General features: G+C 46.1%; 1 protein-coding gene across 1 annotated transcript; it reads right to left on the bottom strand.

Moving 5' to 3' along the window:
* Positions 1–2,698: 2,698 nt before the first annotated feature.
* On the bottom strand, positions 2,699–19,868 carry MIEF2 (mitochondrial elongation factor 2). Its single transcript, XM_089662953.1, has 4 exons — positions 19,661–19,868; positions 14,293–14,446; positions 11,585–11,771; positions 2,699–9,699 (listed from the first exon to the last, which is right to left on the bottom strand). Exons 1-4 carry the CDS (start codon positions 19,777–19,779, stop codon positions 8,648–8,650), a joined length of 1,512 nt encoding a protein of 503 aa, XP_089519079.1. The 5' UTR covers positions 19,780–19,868; the 3' UTR covers positions 2,699–8,647.
* Positions 19,869–20,073: the final 205 nt, after the last annotated feature.

Here is a 20,073-nt window from a genome sequence, read left to right as displayed (position 1 = left end):
CCATCCAAAGAAATGGGCAGTCTGCCAGCTTGTAGTGGAATAAATCTAAAGGAAGATGAAGAGGCCACTGTTTGCTGTGGGAACACATGTAACATGAAGGCAGTCAAGGCAAGAAAGCATCCAGTCACACAGTATCATCAGACAGGTAAATGTGGGCTGCAGTATAGATTAGTGAGCTATAGAGAAGCAGAAGCTTAGAGCCACAATATACTGTGTGTGTGCTGTGTGTATGTATATATAATCTCAAAAAAATTAAAAGGAACACTTTTTAATTAATTGATCTGGTCAGTTAAGTAGTGGTCAGGGTTCTTAATCAGTTCCACCTGCTTTAGTTTTAATGAAGTTAACAGGTGCACTAGATGGGCAACAATGAGATGACCCCCAAAACAGGAATGGTTTTACAGGTGGAGGCCACTGACATTTTTTTTTTTTTTACTCTTTTCTGTTTTTCACTCGTTTTGCATTTGACTAGGATCAGTGTCACTACTGGAAGCAAAAGGAGATACCTGGACCCTACAGAGGTTGCACATCCTCCAGGATGGCACATCAATACGTACCATTGCCAGAAGGTTTTCTTTGCCTCCCCGCACAGTCTAAAGAGCATGGAGGAGGTTCCGGCCGGGCGTTTGCGGAGTGGCACCATAGACTAGAATAGGAGGCTTCAACGCCTCCTAACTCGACCAGAGGCGTCCGTTTTGCCGCAACGCAAACGCTCCTGTTAGAACAGCACCGTGTGCTGTAATGTGCAGAATTGGCAGAGGCGTTTGGGAAGCAGTAAAAACGCTTCCCAAACGCCTCTCTGCCACCTGCACACAACGCTAGTGTGAACGTAGCCTAAGGAGGAACAGGATGAGTACTGCCAGAGACCAACAAAATGACCTCCAGCAGGCCACTGGTGTGAATGTCTCTGACCAAACAATCAGAAACAGTCTTTGAGGGTATCCTGAGGGCCCGGCTTCCTCTTGTGGGCCTTGTGCTCACTGCCCAGCACCATAGAGCTTGATTGGCATATGCGTGACTGTATGTAATGAGATCAGTTCCTTTTGCTTGCATACTCTCCCCACATGAGGTCGGGCATTGTTGTGCACTAGGAGGAACCCAGGACCCACTGCACCAGTGTAGGGTCTGACAATGGGTCCAAGGATTTCATCCCAATACCTAATGGCAGTCATGGTGCCATTGTCTAGCCTGTAGAGGTCTGTGCGTCCCTCCATGGATATGTTTCCCCAGACCAGTGGTGGGCAACCTTTTTTTTCAACTGCGCCAAATCTCGCCAAAACCACGATTGAAATTTATTTTGAGAGCCACATTTTTAAAACTGAAAATACATAGGATGGTACACTGTTTTTAGTTTCAATAAGTTTTTATAGTAATTCATCCCCCATATAGTAATTCATCCCCCCCTATAGTAATTCATCCCTCATGTAGTAGTAGTAAGTAAGCAAGTAGTAAGCCAAGTCCCCCCTGTGTCAATTCACTTACCTTTGCTTCGCGCGTTCCTCTCGCCGTGTTCCCGCGCCGTTCCGGTCTTCAGGGCGGACTGTGAGAGGAGCCTAGCTCCTCTCACGTACGTCACGCTGCCCCGCCTACACACATCCTGACAGCCAATCACTGGCTATCAGGATGTGAGTGGCAGCGAGACTGGCCATTCATTGCATTTGAGCGCGCTGCCCTGGCTGGTTTTTTTTTTTGGATCACGCTGCAGAGTCCCTGCCGCCAGAGAGGAGGGAGGGGAGCGGGCGCCCGGCCCACAAGAGCCGCATTAAAGCGTGTAAAGAGCCGCATGTGGCTCGCGAGCCGCGGCTTGCCGACCACTGCCCCAGACCATCACTGGCCCACCATCAAAACGGTCATGCTGAACCATGTTACAGGCAGCAGAACGTTTTCCATGGCTTCTTCAGACCCTTTCATGTCTGTCACGTGCTCAGGGTGAACCTGCTCTCATCTGTGAAAAGCACAGGGTGCCAGTGGTGTAAACCCATTGAGTTTACACAAGTGTTCCCTGCCAAATGATGAGATGTACTGTATGTGTATATACTCACCAGCCACCTTGTTAGTGCCAAGAAAAAATCCCCCGCACCATTACACTGCCGCCACCACCAGTCTGAACCGTTGATACAAGGCACGATGGATCCACTACACCACCATCAGTCTGAACCGTTGATACAAGGCAGGATGGATCCATGCTTTCATGTTGTTTACACCAAATTCTGACCCTACCATCTGAATGTCGCAGCAACCAGTCTGCCCATTCTCCTCTGATAACAACAAGGGATTTTCGTCCACACAACTGCCACTCACTGGATATTTGCTTTTTTTTTCCCAGACCATTTTCTGTAAACCCTAGAGCTGGATGTACATGAAAATCCCATTTGATCAGTTTTTGAAATACTCAGACCAGCCCGTCTGGCACCAACAAGCAGGCCATGTTCAAAGTCACTTATATCCCCTTTTCTGATGCTTGGTTTGAACTTCATTAAGTCATCTTCACCACATCTCCATTCCTAAATGCATTGAGTTGCTGCCATGTGATAGGCATATATATATATACACACACACACACCTGTTCTAACACGTCAAAACGATAATAAAAGGAACCTGTAATTGTGAGCTTTCTATTTACAGTGATTCCATATCCCAATTCATGATATTATAAAACAGATTGTAGCGCTAGAACACAGCCAACTCTTCCAAGAAATACTTTATCACAATTTATTTTTGTTTTTTAAAAATAGAATTACTTTAAGCAGCAAAAACTACAATCAATGCAGCACTCGCAGCTCACTCTGCCGAAGACAGCAACAGTACACAATTTATACTCACAGATTCTCAGTTTTTTGTTTTTTTTGGGGGGGGCTGCACAGTTTACATGTGTACACCATTGAAGTGTTACTAAAATAAACCACTACCACCATTTTAAACATGTAAAAAGCATGTGGTGTTTTTGTTCAACCTCTTGCTGTCCACGGATTGCATATGTGCGGTGATAAAGTGGGTGGGCTTTAATGCCCACCTATGCGTCCATGGGTGGCTAATGTTTCTGTGCTGAAAGCACGCTCACTGCAGGACCAACTATATAATAGATGTGGTCAAGTGATTGGGCAGTCCTTCCCCACCCCATGTGTAAATGGACACTGCGGCAAGGTGGGAAGAGATTAAATTGGTCCCACATGTTACAATCTCTTGTAGATACACTAACACTGTGTAATGCAAGGGTCAGATGAGATATTACTGGAATTGGTTGTCCTAGCATGCTCTCATGTCAGCTACATGGCTTTTGGTAAATCTGTAGATTTCTCAATGGGATTGTAACATATGGGGCCATTAAGGGATGGCATTATAAGTGATTTGTCTGCCCCTCGCTGTATTGGTTACCAAGGCCTGTCAGATAAAAGCCACCCTTCCAGCTGCTGCAGCATTGACATGTATGCTGACAGCAGGGGAGTCTCGCTGCTGTCAGAACACAATAGCACAGCGGGGAGGATTCCCCCCTCCACCTCAAATGTGTGGATGGGGAAATTGGTTCAATTTTTTTCCTCAGCCAGCTTTGGCCATGAAGTCAGGTCCAATAACAAAGTGAAATCACACCAGAGATGGACAAAATTAGACATTTATGCATATGGTCCAACAAACATCTGAGGCTGAGCAGATCTGCCTGGATGCATGAATATAAAAGGAAACCGCAGCATTCGGCGATATCTACTTGTAGGTGGTTCATTTAAAATGGCGTACAGGTTCGCTTTAAACATCTTTAGACTGGTTTCCTAAAGTACCGATCCTCAACAACCAAACATCGCTTCTCTATCAGAGATCATTTGTGGTTGGTTACTGTGACAATACAAGCCGGGGTGTGCACAAGTCCAATGCTCAGGTCTGTTTGTAATAAAGAAAGGTTTGGCACGGAGGTCACATGCTATGGAAGAAGGGATTCCGGTAACTATAAAGACATTGTAAAGTATTAAAAGTCATTTAAATTTTATTTTCTATATTCGGAGCACAAGACCTCAAAATAATTCCTGAAAACCAGGGGGATAGATATATTCAATATCAGAGCACAGGAAAGCCCCGAATCATATGAGACGCCCGCATTGCATTGGGGGGAACGATGACAGTGGAGGTACATGACCGAGCTACTGCAGTATAGATCAGGTGCATAGCTCAGGCCACAAAGTACTTTGGCGCACCATTTTGAAAAGCTAATGATAGATTGTGACACCATCTTGTTTTAATCTTCAATTAGGTTAGGGGGCTAGTTTTTTTAATTTTTTATTCAAAGTGGAGGGGCATGAGTGAGTTACCGCAGTATAGACCAGGTGCATAGCTCAGACCACAAAGAAGGTTGGCGCACCATTTTGAAAAGCTAACGATAGATCCTGGCACCTTGTGACACTGTCTTGTTTCAATCAGGTTAAGGGGATAGTTTTGTTTTTTTTTTAATTGAAAGTGGAGGAGTATGACTGAGTTACCGCAGTATAGATCAGGTACTTAGCTCAGGCCACAAAGTACGTTGGCACACCATTTTAAAAAGCAAATGATAGATCCTGGCACCTTGTGACACCGTCTTGTTTCAATCTTCAATTAGGTTAGGGGAATTTTTTTTTTTGCTGTCCCTTTAAATATGGATAAGTTCTCCTTTCTCAACATTTTACAACCTTCTTTTGGGTGTAACATGTTCAGCATCCACCATCACACCATGCCCCCCTCTTGGTGACGGGGATGGGGACTTTCTTCCCACAGCTGCTACTACAATTTGACAGCAGGGCTTGCGAGGGGCTCCTCCAACACAGCCACATCAGTCATTCACCGCGTTCTGTGAATGAATGCCTACAAGAATCATCTGCCATTGCAGCAGACGACTTGTAGTTCTCAATGACCTGCAAGGGTGCTGGTGAGCGTTCTCGTAGTGAGGGGTCTTCAAACTATGACTCTCCAGCTGTTGAAGTACTACAAGTCCCATCGTGCCTCTGGGAGTCTTGCGTCTGGCTGTCACAGTCTTGCAAGACCTCATGGGACTTGCAGTTCCTCAGCACCTGGAGGGTCATCATTTGGAGACTCCTGTCCGTAGTCCATTGAGCTTCCTAGACTTCTGTAATTGCCTGCCTGTATCAGAGGTATGGGCAGATAGTGTACTTACAGTCTGCAAAAACCTGACCCTGCACCCAAGATCTGTTGATCGCAAAAAAAAAAAAACAACACTTTTCCTTTTTACTTCTTGGGAGCCTGTAAAGCATTAGCTTTACAGGCTCCCAAGAAGAAAAAAGGAAAAAAAGTTTTTTTTTTTTTTTTTTTAAAGGTGATTCTTTTAAAGGCTTATTCAGATGGGCACCAATACCCATCCGCTATGCCAGGGGTGGGCAACTGTGGCCCTCCAGCTGTTGAACTACAAGTCCCATCATGCCTCTGCCTTTCGGAGTCATGCTTGTAACTGTCAGTTTTGCAATGCCTCATGGGACTTGTAGTTCTGCCACAGTTGCCCACCCCTGCTCTATGCTAAGCTGCTTTTACTGCTTGCAAGCAGCTCACAGAAGTGGATGGAGATGTGGCAGGTGCGCACACATCACAACTTCACAGAAAAAGGGTACATAAATCCAAAACACGCCGTGTGTTCAGATCTGTTCACACATGTCCAATTTTGACATGCGACTGTGTCCATGCAAATGCTGCATCTGCATCCACTTCTATGGGCTGCCTGCACGCCGCTACAAGGTGGATGCACCGACAGCCAAAAAGCAGCTCAACACAGACAGCGAGTCTCTGTGCGCACCTGAATGCGCTCTAAAAAGGTAACGTGTTTGGATAGAGGAAATAAAGCGCCCATTTTATGAACCTTCATAGTTTTGTGTAGTTTTAGGATAACTCTGTAGATGGCCAATTGCTGTAGCAGCCCATAGCCACAAACAGACTATATTACCATTCCCTGGTCACAAATGCGTCACAACGTCATTGGGAATACCAGCATTATGTGGCGATATGGCTTCACATATAGGTATGTGGGTTACTAATACAGCTTTCAGTCAACCTATTTTTGACCCAGTGTTAATGGCTGGCAGCAGCTGTATGTCTAACGTGGCTAAATGTATACATTGCTGTTAGCTGTAAGATCAAGTGCTGACCCATCTGAACAAGTAGCAAGCATACTGCTCAGGCTTCGAGGACCCCACAAAGCTGCAGTTTCTCTAGCTGGCAGGTAAATTGCCTCTTCAGACCGGTCCAAGCTAACCGGTCACAGCACCTGTTTTTTTATGGCTTTAATGGCAATGGTAATACCAAAACATTCAGAAGTCTTGTCTTGTTTACATCAAGAATATGGTGAGAATACAGTGTCCCAACAAGCACACCTTTTAATGCAGAAAACAGTTTATTATTTGGGGCAGCTTGGCCCAAACAAACTATTTAAATAAAGACATTAAGGGGTTTATTTACTAAAGCTGGAGAGTCCAAAATCAGACTCCCTTCTGCATAGAAACCAATCAGCTTCTAACCTCAGCTTGTTCAATGAAGCTTTGGCAATGAAACCTGGAAGCTGATTGGTTTCTATGCAGTAGGGAGTCTGATTTTGGACTCTCCAGCTTTAGTAAATAAACCCCAGTGTAGAGTTAGGCTGGCCATACATTATACAATTTTCTTAAGAATTTTGCTTTAGATTTACCAAAAACCATATAAATGGTAGGTCAAACCTAACAACACTTTCAATTATATCCAATTAGGCAGGCCCTTGCACTACATAGTTGAAGGAAAATCTAAAGGAAATGGAACAGAAAATTGTATAGCCTTAGGCTACCCATACACTATACAAGTTTCTGTCCAGTTTCTGCCCAATTTCATTTAGATTTACCTTAGTGCAAGAGCCTGTCTAATTGGATACAATTGAAAGTGTTGTTAGGTTTGACCTCCTATTATATGGTTTTTGGTAAATCTAAACCAAAAATGTCAAGAAAATTGTATAATGTATGGCCAGCCTTAGGCTTTAAATGAAACCAGTCAGCCACTGATGTAGGCTGGCTGGAGCATTCCAGTTGTGCTCAAACAAGGTAAATCATTCTACCCTGGTTCAAGTTTACACGTTTTACCATTTTATGGAATAAATCTATTAAAGAAATTCAGGTTTCCAGTTCATCACGGTGCAGAGGTCACTTTGGCACAGTGCGGCTCACGTCACAGTTGCGTCTCTGGTCCCTCCCGTATTGCTAAGCAGAATATTGGCTCTGAGAACAAAATCAGCTGCTTAAGTGCACACAAAAGATTCAAGCTATCTCAACACCAGTGCAATTTAGAATCAAAGTAAAGAAAACTGCCATGAATTTGTGCAAATATTAAAAAGAAGCTTACATAGCAAACGATTACAGTCTACGATGCAATTAAAAAGCGTAAAAGAAAAAACAGATACCAGTGCTTGTGAAGTTATGTGCACCTACCCTGAATACCTTGTATAAGTCTCCAGTTGAAGTATTAATAATAGCAGCAGTAAGGACAAAGATTCGAGCAATCAACCTATCGAATGTTCTTGAATTGCAGCTCCTAGAATTCAGCATTGGAAAGGCTCAGTCTAATCTACAGCACACTGGCTCAAATACCCCAAACCTAAAAAAAAAATGTAGAAACACAGCACACTTGCATATGTTATATGGGCAGCAGCAATCATTCAGATATGGCACATGTGCCGCCCATGTAGACAGTTCTCACTCCCAATACAAAACACGAAAAACCGACTGCTGCACCCAGCAGAAACACAATCACCTAAAAGAAGGATGGGGACAAATAAGTGGAGAGGTCAGTCCAAAGGTAATTTTTTTGATCCTGGGAGAGTGAACTTCCAGCAAAAGAAAAAAATTAGGTTCCAACTGTGGTAGGTGAAGTGGATGCCCTACGAAGGTCCCCAGGAACCTTTTAAAGCCCTGAAGAAGAGAGATTTTTTTTTTTTGAAACGTGTTGGATTTTTTACATTGTCTTGCTGTCAATGAATACCTTTATTAAAAGACTTTGAAATCTCCCGGCTTTGTGCTGGTGCTCTCAGACTTTTTATACTTGAAGTTGGGGTTCTCCCCCCCCTTTTTTTTTTATAGGAGGGCAGCCTCACTGGAGCCACTTAGCCCTACCTTCCTCAACCATAATCCTTTGAGGAGTTGAATCTTCCACCTCATTTATACTCATACCACAATGAGTGGAGAGGTCAGTCCAAAATTTTCTAGAAACAAGGAACATGAATTTCCAGCAACCGAAAAAGTTACTTTCCACCTGTGGGACTTGAAGTGGATTCCCTACAGCTCTGCTCCACTATCTACAGCTGGTTTCCCTATTTTTCTTGCATAGCACACCATCCATTCAGTAAAATGTGCAGTTGCTGACTCTTGACCACCATGTTTGTAGTTTGACTCCAACAAAAATGGTAAACGAGGGATCCGAAAAACAAAAAATAAAATCATCTCGGTTTCTTCTGATTGTAAAGAGACAAGAAAAGATTTTAGAATATACTGACTTGGAAAGTGCAGGTAGCAGATAATTCCTCATATGGCGATTTTTTTTTTTAAACACTTGGCAGACTATAAATTTCACCTAGAGAGCTTAAAAGTGGCCACTAGTCTTGTGCTGCTGGCTAGCTTGGTAAATTCAGCAGTAAATTGAGGGTATTTAGGACAGTAAAGGTGTTTCATTTGTTTAACAATGACTCTGGCTTAGAAAAAATCTGATACAGGCTGTATCCTATCTCTTCTATGTCATCCTCTGTCAGACAAGAAAATAAATTGACTGCATCATCAAAAAAACAGGGGAGGAACCCTTGATCCAAGAATCCAATGAGAGCCTCAATGACTTGCAGAAATCGATCAGACAAAGCGGCCTCTGTCCAATCAGAGGGCTCATTACTGATGTGCAAGAGGACGTGCTTTACGTGGGTTGAGGACAACTGAGTGAGACCAGGGCGCTTTTTGCAGATGCTTTTGAGAATCTGGAGGCACTTTTGTCTGACCCCGGAGTCAGCACTGTCTAGGTCTTGAAGCCGGCCATTTTCTTCACAGAAGAAGCTTCTGTGCCAAAGGTTTTCTGCAGGAGCTGTTGAGTGTGAATAAGCCAGCAGGACTAGGTCTTTGGTTTCAGCCATCGGGATAATGTCAATCACCAGTGTGAAGTCATTGTGGGTCACTTCCAGTTTAAGGTCATCCGGATTAATGACTGGCCTTATAGTACACTCTAACACTGTTCCTATGGCTGGCCAGTTGATGGACCCAACAATTATCTTGTGCAAGGATTCAACGATTGTCCGAGTGGAGAGGTAGCCTCCTAGCATGAACCGATCCCAGAGACTGCTTCCCCGAGCTGTGTACTCTAGGTTGACCCGTTTAATCATCCAGAACTGAGGGTCATTAAGGATAGTTGCCTGTCCTGGTACAAAAGTCCACAAATGGGGCTCCAAGATCAGAGGTAGCAACAAGCATGTGTGGTCTATGCAGGCCATGGGAAGATCGTTACCCAGAGAGCCCCCTAGCTGCAGGGCAGAAAAAGGCATTTCTGGGTGCTTGGCCTTCAGAAAGTCCTGCAGCTCGTTCCTGATGTCCAGCACCAGCTGTCTGACTGCTTCGGTCTGAGATTCTGACACACAGGCTTCAATTCTGTAATAATCCAGGAGCATCTCCTGCAGGGTAAAACAGATAGGGGTCTTCTTCACTTCAACAGGGACATTCTCTTCAGCAACAGCAGTGACTTCTGTAAATGGCAAAGGATGAAATGAAGAATTTTAGAAAACTTTCAAAGTGCACCTGTCATAAATGGACACCCTACAAAAGCAGAAGTGAACTGGAAGTAGGCAGGGGTGCCCGGTAAAACATTGTGATGTCTTCCTGAGCTTCCCAGCAAATATGAGGAACACTTTGGTGCCTTTTGGAACATCCCATGAAACATTGCCCATCCTTTCCTGCATCTCACTATTGGTCAATGAAGCCACACGTCATGGTTAGGAACCAACAGCAAACTGGTGAAGGGAACAGACATGGGAACTGACTTCAAACAAAGTTGAACTCAGGAAAATATGTAGAGGCTACTTTTTAAAATGTCCTTCTCTTAGCAATTGTACCTGTATGTCATGCCCATCCATTGGCTTCAACAGTTTGAGTCACGGACCTTGAACAAGAATCATGTCGGTAATAACCCATCACCTGCATACTTCTTTTGGGTCAGTGAATTAGAAAGCACTAAAGCCAGTGGATCAACGTGACAGGCAGAGAAGTCGGCAATGGCAGCTTTTGTTACCTTCAGAAATTAAAATATCTCCACAATGCTCACGGAGGTTACCTTCAGTGATCAGTAGATCCAGGCATACAGGCAGATGAAGTTTTATGAAATTCTTAGAACTAAGGAAAAACTTGTTTTTTTTCAGTTTGGATAGAGTAAGGGGAGGTTACAACCAAATTGCAGGTTTTAATTTGCCTTTTAAGTCCCAAAGGGAAGATTTCCCTTTGCCTCCTGTCCCATACCCAAAAACATAGCTCTCAAAAATGAGGGGATCCCTGGGTGTCACTAGGGTCATAAGAACCTGTGTCCCCAATGGTAAATTTACACTATTACCATTCTCAAGACAGCCCAAAATTTGGGATTTTCTTTGAATTTCAGTGATAGTGGTAAACAGGACAAATAGAGAGGGTGACTCTACCTAATGGGTGCACAGACAGCGATAAAAACCTTCCAAGGGTTCTAATCCCTCTCCACTTCATCTGGAGCAAAACAAAAAAAAAAAAAAAAAAAAAAACACAAAAAAAAAAAACTTGCCTTTAGCTATACCTCTCAGCCCCTTAACCACTTTCCACCTAGGCCAATTCTGACTATTCACACATACATGCAAAAAAAAAAAAGAAAATAAAGAAATGCTCGGAAATTACTTAGAACCTCCACGTTATATACATTTTTACCTAGAGAATAAAATGGTGGGTGTTTAATGGGGTACAGCATCATCCCAGTAGAACCACTTCAACCCGAGGACGTCATATGACATCCTATGGGCAGAAAGTGGTTATTAATGCAGCACTGTGGCTAAATGGTTAGCACTTCCGCCTGGCAGTACTGGGGTCGTTGGTTCGCATCCCAACCACAGCACCACCTGCCTGGAGTTTGCATGTTCTCCCTGCGTGGGTTTCCTCCGGGTACTCTGGTTTCCTCCCATGCTCCAAAGACATGCTGGTAGGTTAATTGGCTCCTGTGTATATTATCCCTAGTATGTGTATATATGAATGTGAGTTATGGACCTTAGATTGTACACCCCTTGAGGGTTAGGGACCTTAGATTGTACACCCCTTGAGGGTTAGGGACTGATGTGAATGTACAATATATATATGTAAAGAGCTGCATAAATTGACGGCACTATATAAGTACCTGAAATTAAATAATAATGTATGGAATCATTAACCAATAGGAAGGCTCTAAAGATGGTGGTGGGGGAGGGTTAAGCAAATTCACTGGTAAAGTCTCCTTGCTGCCTACTCTTTGGATCTAATGATCATATTGACATGCCTATTTAGCTATAGGTAACCCTTGCTTGGTTTCACTATAGGTACCTTCGAGGTTTACAAAGAATGAGAATTTTACTATTAGCACCCACCTTTAGCAGGCTGGCTGGGCTCTGGGGGTGGTAATGAAGCGCTGAGATCGGCACGCTTTGTCCTCCGTGAAAGTTGTGGAGAGGCCTTTAACAAAACAGCCTCTTTCCAGCTCTCCTCAAAAGACTTCTGCTCTGCCTTCATCTCTGGGTCTTTCTCATCGGGAGGAGAGGCTGCCCGGTCAATAAGCTGCAGAAGACAAGAGGATGAGGCGATAAATTGTGCAGAGTACAGCTCCACCAAGAGGTGTTATCAAATGCGGTACACAATGAGAAACTATTTTATTCTTGACATTCCCAATATTAAAAAAAAAAAAAAAAACCACGAACATCTGAATGCGCAGCCCCCAACAATAGGATCTGGAATGTCTGATACAATATATTTAAAAGCCCAGTTGCAGGCACAGCCTCTTTTCCTTCAAGTTTTAAATGGCATCTGGAAGGGTCAGAAGGTTAGACACCCCTGATTCAAATGCTTGTTTGGTTCAGGACACCATTACAAAGCACATCCTCATCTCTTATTCCTCACTCCCGCCCCCCCCCCCCCCCCCCGCAGGCAGTGCTCTCCTCTTCCATCCTGATGTACCGGGTTGTAGGTGGGCCCTCAACATCTTCACTTACACTTGCTTGCCCTGCATGTGATGACATCAGAGTGCAAAAGAGGATCGCCCTCTGGGGGACCGGTCAGACATAGTTGGGGAAAGCCTTCAGGATCGACGAATAAAGAAGAAGAAAATTATTTTTAATGGTACCCTAGGCAAAAAACAAACATTTAACTCCTGCACCGAGGGGGAAACACCAATGCATGGATCGTTTTTTAAGTGATCCCGGAGAATAGCTTTACCAAAACAGCAGTGTGATGACTAAAAGTGGACAACGGATTTCCCTCCTTGCTGCACATATGCATTAACTGCTTCCAATAAAATCCAAATAGACGCTGCACTCCTCAAAGTGCTTAACTTTCTAATGATGGGTGCTCGAAGTGCAGGTGCTGCTGTGCCAGAACCAGATATAAAGTTACCAGACTCCAAGTAAATGTGTAAATGTGCAGAACTCCAGTCAAAATGTATAAAAGTCAGCAGCTACAAAAACTGTAGCTGCTGACTTTTAAAAAACAGACACTTACCTGTCCCTCAGTCCTGCAGTGTCCTCACCACGGCCAATTTCACCGGCCGTCCTCTCTCCGTGGTTTTGGCATCTTAAAGCGATACTAAAACGTTATTTTTTTTTTTGGAAAATAACAAACATGTTATACTTACCTCCTGAGTGCAGGTGTATTGCTCAGAGCAGCCCCGATCCTCCTCTTTTCAGGTCCCCTGCAGGCTCTCCTGGTTCCTCCTTTCTGTCAGGTGCCCCCACCAGCAAGCATCCTGGTGTGGGGCACCTGCTGCTCTGTGTGTGCATTCATTGGCTGTGTGACAGCAGCGGGAGCCAATGGTTCCACATGTTGTCTCAGCCAATGAGGAAACAGAGACCCAGGACAGCTGAGGCTGCCACGCACATCGCTGGATCTCAAAGGAGCTCAGGCACGTACTGGAGGAGGCTGGGAGCACCTACTGCTCCGTGTGTCCATTCATTGGCTGTGTGACAGCAGCAGGAGCCAATGGTCCCTGCGTGCTGTCTCAGCCAATGAGGAAACAGAGACCCGGGACAGCTGAGGCTGCCACGCACATCGCTGGATCTCAAAGGAGCTCAGGCACGTACTGAGGAGGCTGGGGGCACCTACTGCTCCGTGTGTCCATTCATTGGCTGTGTGACAGCAGCAGGAGCCAATGGTCCCTGCGTGCTGTCTCAGCCAATGAGGAAACAGAGACCCGGGACAGCTGAGGCTGCCATGCACATCGCTGGATCTTGATGGGGCTCAGGCAAGTATTGAAGGGGCTGGGGGCACCTGCTGCTCCGTGTGTCCATTCACACACGGAGCCGTGGCTTGCACCCCCCCACCTCATTGGCTGTGTGACAGCAGTGGGAGCCAATGGCCCCGCAGGCTCTCCTGGCTCCTCCTTTCTGTCGGGTGCCCCACAGCAAGGAGCTTGCTATGGGGAACCTACTGCTCCCTGTGTCCACTCACTGGCTGTGCGACAGCAGCGGGAGACAATTGTCTCAGCCAATGAGAAACAGAGATCCGGAACAGTTGAGACTGCCATGCACATCGCTGGATCTTGATAGGGCTCAGGTAAGTATGGACGGGGCTGGGGCCACTGCTGCACACAGAAGATTTTTTTGCATAGAATGCATGAAAGTAAAAAAACTCGAGCCTTTACAACCACTTTAAGTGTGGGCACCCAGCTGTGACAGCTTGCGGCTCCACAGCCGGGAGCCCACTGCAAGTGCACGAGTAGTGCTGCACCTTGTGAATAGTTCTGCAGTCTTCTGGGACCTGTCATGTGTCCTAGAAGACTACGAGGGGGGGGGGGGGGGGGGATTGGTATACGACAACTGCCACTTCCAATCACATGGGCGATCGCAGTGGAAATGGAAACCCAAAAGGTGCCAATCCTTGGGTGGAGCTCCGCTTTAAGTTTCCTTGAGAAAAGGACCCATGACATTGGTTTCTTATGCCTTCTATGAAGCTGCCTTCACAAGAAGCACGATATCATTCATTTAAAGTGCTGGTGAATCTGCATCTGCTTACCTGCATGCAAGTTATCCCATGACACAGATATTCTCATGCTACAACAGATAGCATGCTGCCACATACTAATCCTTACCCGTTTTACAGCCAGTGTGGCAATACCAAGCATGGCGGCTCCTCCCACACCGAGCACCAGTCTGGCGTTGGCCAATAGGAAGTCCACCACACTGCCAATCCCATCATCTGCTTTTTTGCCTTTTTTCTGAAGCTGCATTTCTGCCATCATCAGACTGTAAATAAAGAGAAAAGGAATCAAAATGTAAATAATACTCCAGGAGGGAGAGGCAGCACAAGCCGGCAGTCAGGTGAGCATGCTGATAGGAGGAGAGAGCATAGGTGGGGAACCCCCTTCACTGTCAACTAGCTAGTCACAGGCTGGGGATGGAACGGTTAGTGAAAATTAATCTACAACAGACAAAAGACCAAGTGTCGTTCATGCTAGACAGGGCCGTGCTTTCTGCCAAAGCTGTGTAAATCACAGGACAGGATGGACAGAAATACAAATCCTTTGGCAGGTAAAACTGTTCTCATAAGCATTTTATTTGTGTAGCAGTGTGCCTGGAGTTCAGCTTTAAGAATACTATGTGTCCTCAGGGGCGGACTGACCATTTGGAAACTCGGGCACTGCCCGAGGGCCCGGGGTCAGTAGGGGGCCCCATGAGATGCCCCTGGTACCTTTTTCATAGGCTTTTTTGAGTTCGGGCAAGGACACAGGGGCCCCATGATCCCTTATTGCCCGGGGGCCCCATGAGTTGTCAGTCCGCCCCTGTGTGTCCTACATAAGCAGTGTTATTACTTTTACACCGAGGCTTCAGCGGCTGAGCACACACACAAACATTTACACGGCATGACGCAAGATATCAGCAATCAGAACCAGCAGAGACAACTCCAGCAGGCAGCCAGGACTCAGCAGAGGTGCGGCACATTCCTGGGAGCAGATAATAACCCCAAGTACCTGGGACCCGTCCAATGTCTCAGCCGAAGAATAGCTGACCTGTGTTTACAGTACACTGAGCAATATTAAAATCAGAGGCATGTCAACAATCTGACGAAGCTGGATTCTTGTTTGCTTCCGTTCCTTATTTACATTATTTATTTCAGGTACTTATATAGCGCCGTCAATTTACGCAGCACTTTACATATACAGTATATTGTACATTCACATCAGTCCCTAACCCTCAAGGGGCGTACAATCTAAGGTCCCTAACCCTCAAGGGGCGTACAATCTAAGGTCCCTAACCCTCAAGGGGCGTACAATCTAAGGTCCCTAACCCTCAAGGGGCGTACAATCTAAGGTCCCTAACCCTCAAGGGGCGTACAATCTAAGGTCCCTAACCCTCAAGGGGCGTACAATCTAAGGTCCCTAACCCTCAAGGGGCGTACAATCTAAGGTCCCTAACCCTCAAGGGGCGTACAATCTAAGGTCCCTAACCCTCAAGGGGCGTACAATCTAAGGTCCCTAACCCTCAAGGGGCGTACAATCTAAGGTCCCTAACCCTCAAGGGGCGTACAATCTAAGGTCCCTAACCCTCAAGGGGCGTACAATCTAAGGTCCCTAACCCTCAAGGGGCGTACAATCTAAGGTCCCTAACCCTCAAGGGGCGTACAATCTAAGGTCCCTAACCCTCAAGGGGCGTACAATCTAAGGTCCCTAACCCTCAAGGGGCGTACAATCTAAGGTCCCTAACCCTCAAGGGGCGTACAATCTAAGGTCCCTAACCCTCAAGGGGTGTACAATCTAAGGTCCCTAACTCACAGTCATACATACACATACTAGGGACAATTTAGACAGGATCCAATTAACCGACCAGCATGTCTTTGGAGTGTACACAGGTAAAAGGTTTTATCATGTTCAAAAAGCAAAATGAAGGTCCCGAGTCACACAAAAGGAAGTGGTCACCCCAAACAGTGTATGCAGGAAAATCTGCGGTTTTCCCTTTTTACGTGATTAACCACTTGCCCTCCAAAGGATTTACCCCCTTCCTGACCAGGCCATTTTTTGTGATACGGCGCTGTGTTACTTTAACCGAAAATTACACGGACGCTGCACCCATATGAAATTGATGTCCTTTTTTTCCCCACAAATAGGGCTATTTGATCACCTCTCCATTTTTTTTGGGGGGGAGGGTTTGCGCTATAAATTGAGAAAAAAAAAAACCAAAACAATATTTTTGATTCTTTGCTATTAAACATGTCCAGTAAAAGAAAAAGAGAATTTTTTTTTTAATCTAATTTTGCTGTGCTACGTGAAACAGTGGTACAAACCATTATATAACCAAAAAACAAAGTGAAGAAATATATATTAGAAGACAAAATAGAAAAAATATATTAATATTGAAATTAAAATAATATAACAAAAGCCACACAAACAAATAAAAAATAAATAAAAATTAAGAATATTTTCAGTATGAATCAAATAAAGTCCAATCAAAAAATCAAGATCATTAAAGTGTTCATTCAGTGAACCCTCCTTTGGATAACAAAAAATATGTGCATCTGTCATCAATTCCTGTGCAAAGACACCCTCCGCCATATGTCCCGTGCAAAGACACCCTCCGCCATATGTCCCGTGCAAAGACACCCTCCGCCATATGTCCCGTGCAAAGACACCCTCCGCCATATGTCCCGTGCAAAGACACCCTCCGCCATATGTCCCGTGCAAAGACACCCTCCGCCATATGTCCCGTGCAAAGACACCCTCCGCCATATGTCCCGCGCAAAGACACCCTCTGCCATATGTCCCGTGCAAAGACACCCTCCGCCATATGTCCCGTGCAAAGACACCCTCCACCATATGTCCCGTGCAAAGACACCCTCCGCCATATGTCCCGTGCAAAGACATCCTCCGCCATATGTCCCGTGCAAAGACATCCTCCGCCATATGTCCCGTGCAAAGATACCCTCCGCCATATGTCCCGTGCAAAGACATATATATGGTGGAGGATGTCTTTGCATGGGATATATGGTGGAGGATGCCTGTGCATGGGAATTGATGACAGATGCACATATTTTTCGTTATCCAAAGGAGGGTTCACTGAATGAACACATTATTGATTGAACTTGATTTTTTGATTGGACTTTTATTTGATTCATACTGAAAATATTATTAATTTTTTTTTTTTTGTGGTTTTTGTTATATTATTTTAATTTCAATATGCAGAGCCATACAAAACAGTGTGCAGGAGCTGACAGGGGAGTGATCTATATTGTTTACATACATATCTCTCACCTGTCATTGACAGGCGTTGATCACCGGGTGCCGAAGGGGAATCACTGGTTGGGACCCTGTGATCGACAATTTAGGCCACCAATGGTGGTGTGGGTAGTGGGCACATACCCCCTACCCAGAAATGCAAAATCAGGTATATATACACACATGTGATTTTGCACACCCCTGCCACCCTGTGGCAGTATTTCTGCTATAGGACAGCGGGAAAGAGGTTGAAGATCCTACCCAGTTTTACCCTTTATAATGTGAAGGAGGGGGCTGGGAGTTATGTTTACTATAATGAGCCCTGTCTGCACTGTGCTGGTAGATCTCATTATCAGTTGTAAACCAAATCTGCACACCATCTGTCCTAACAAATGGTTACAAATCTCAGGTTTTGGGTAGTATATTTTGTGGTAATGCACTGAGTGATACTCCTCTTACGTCCCGCCTATGTGACTTGTATGAGGAAGTATGGAGAGTATCCCTCACTTTCTGTTCTGTCTAGATCACAGATGTCAGACAAAACAAAAGGTGAGGGATATTTATCTTACTTCCCATCTATAGATGTCAGAACAGGAAATGAGGGATACTCTTCCTACTTCCTGTCTATTTGAGAAGTATCAGAAAGAACAGCAGCTATAACATCTTCAACTCTTCTGGGAAGGCCGTCCACAAGGTTTAGGAGGGTGTCTATGGGAAGGTTGGACCATTCTTCCAGAAGCACATTTGTCAGGTCAGGCACTGATGTCGGGGGAGGAGGCCTGGCTCACAGTCTCCGCTCTAATTCATCCCAAAGGTGTTCTATGGGGTTGAGGTCAGGACTCTGTGCAGGCCAGTCAAGTCCCTCCACCCCAAACTGGCTCCTCCATGTCTTTATGGACCTTGCTTTGTGCACTGGTGCACAGTCATGTTGGAACAGGAAGGGGCCATCCCCAAACTCTTTCCACAAAGGGGGGAGCATGAAATTGTCCAAAATGTCTTGGTATGCTGACGCCTTAAGATTTCCCTTCACTGGAACTAGGGGGCCAAGCCCAACCCCTGAAATACAACCCCACACATAATCCCCCCTCCACCAAACATTACACTTGGCACAATGCATTCAGGCAAGTACCGTTCTCCTGGCTACCGCCAAACCCAGACACGTCCATCGAACTGCCAGACAGAGAAGCACGATTGGTCACTCCAGAGAACACGTCTCCACTGCTCTAGAGTTCAGTGGCGGCGTGCTTTACACCACGGCATCCGACACTTTGCATTGCACTTGGTGATGTAAGGCTTGGATGCAGCTGCTCGGCCATGGAGACCCATTCCATGAGGATCTCTACGCACTGTTGTTGTGCTCATCTGAAGGCCACATGAAGTTTGGAGGTCTTTAGCTATTGACTCTGCAGACAGTTGGTGACTTCTGCGCACTGTGCGCTTCAGCATGCACTGACCCCACCCTGTCGTGTGACGTGGCCTACCACTTGGTGGCTGAGTTGCTGTTGTTCCCAGTTGCTTCCACTTTGTTATAATCCCACTAACAGTTGAGCGTGGAATATTTAGTAGCCAGGAAATGTCACGGATGGACTTATTGCACAGGTGACAACCTATCACGGGACCACGCTTGGAGTCACTGAGTCCTGAGAGCGACCCATTCTTTCACCAATGTTTGTAGAAGCAGTCTGCATGCCTAGGGGCTTATACACCTGTGGCCATGGAGGTGAATCACATGATATGGAGGGCAGGCCCAGAACTTTTGGCAATATAGTGTATATACAGTTTTTCTTACAGACTAATGCTGGTCTAGTCATCCCCCATTGGGGCCCCTGCCTCTCTCTGTTTCCTGTGATCAATAGGAGGGTAAGGCGGTGTTCAGGCGAGCCATTATTATTGCCCACAGATGACACCACACACACTCAGTGGGGGGCGCTGTAGGGTCACTTGGATCAGATGACAATTGCCCCCTGTATGTTCCATGCCCAATAGCAACACGTATGGGACACCGGGGAGGGACGTCGGGTCAGGGCGCACCCCCTCGGGGAGGGACGTGGGGTCAGGGTGCACCCCCTCGGGGAGGGACGTGGGGTCAGGGACCCCCCCATGGGCAGGGACGTGGGGTCAGGGACCCCCCCATGGGGAGGGACGTGGGGTCAGGGCCCCGGTGCTGTCAAGCCCCCCATGGTTGAATGTTGCCCTTCTTGGCAGAAGCCTCCCCTCAGCTGTGTACCCCTCCCGGGTCCTTCACACTCACCCGCTACTACGGCCCGCTCCGCAGCCAGCAGCCTCCACCTTCTCCTTTTCCTTCTCCTCTACCGCCGCCTCCGGCCGTCCGCACGCAGCAGAGCACTCTGACCAATTACAGCGCTCCATCGGCCAGCCAATCACGTGCCTCCCACCAGGCCGCCAATGGCAGCACACATGTGGAACCCGCAGTCCAATCACCGCTTAGGTTTTGCGGAGCAGCCAATGATTGTCGCCGTGCAAAGAAAAAACATCTGACGTCAAGCGGGCGGGGGAAAAAAAAAAGGTTCCGGGCCTGAAAATAGTAATTCCGCTCCACCAATGAGAGAGAGCGAGCGAGACTTCCGCGTGACGTCACCAGCGCTCCGCGGAATGACTCACAGAAACCTAACGAGCCGGTTGCTGTTCATGATTACATAGATA

Source organism: Staurois parvus, unplaced genomic scaffold (genome assembly GCF_062004578.1).
Source record: "Staurois parvus isolate SC_StPar_1 unplaced genomic scaffold, SC_StPar_1.0 ptg001591l, whole genome shotgun sequence".
Taxonomy (NCBI): Eukaryota; Metazoa; Chordata; class Amphibia; order Anura; family Ranidae; genus Staurois; species Staurois parvus.
The sequence above is the reverse complement of the archived record's forward strand: the minus strand, read 5'-3'. Positions and strand labels throughout refer to the sequence as shown.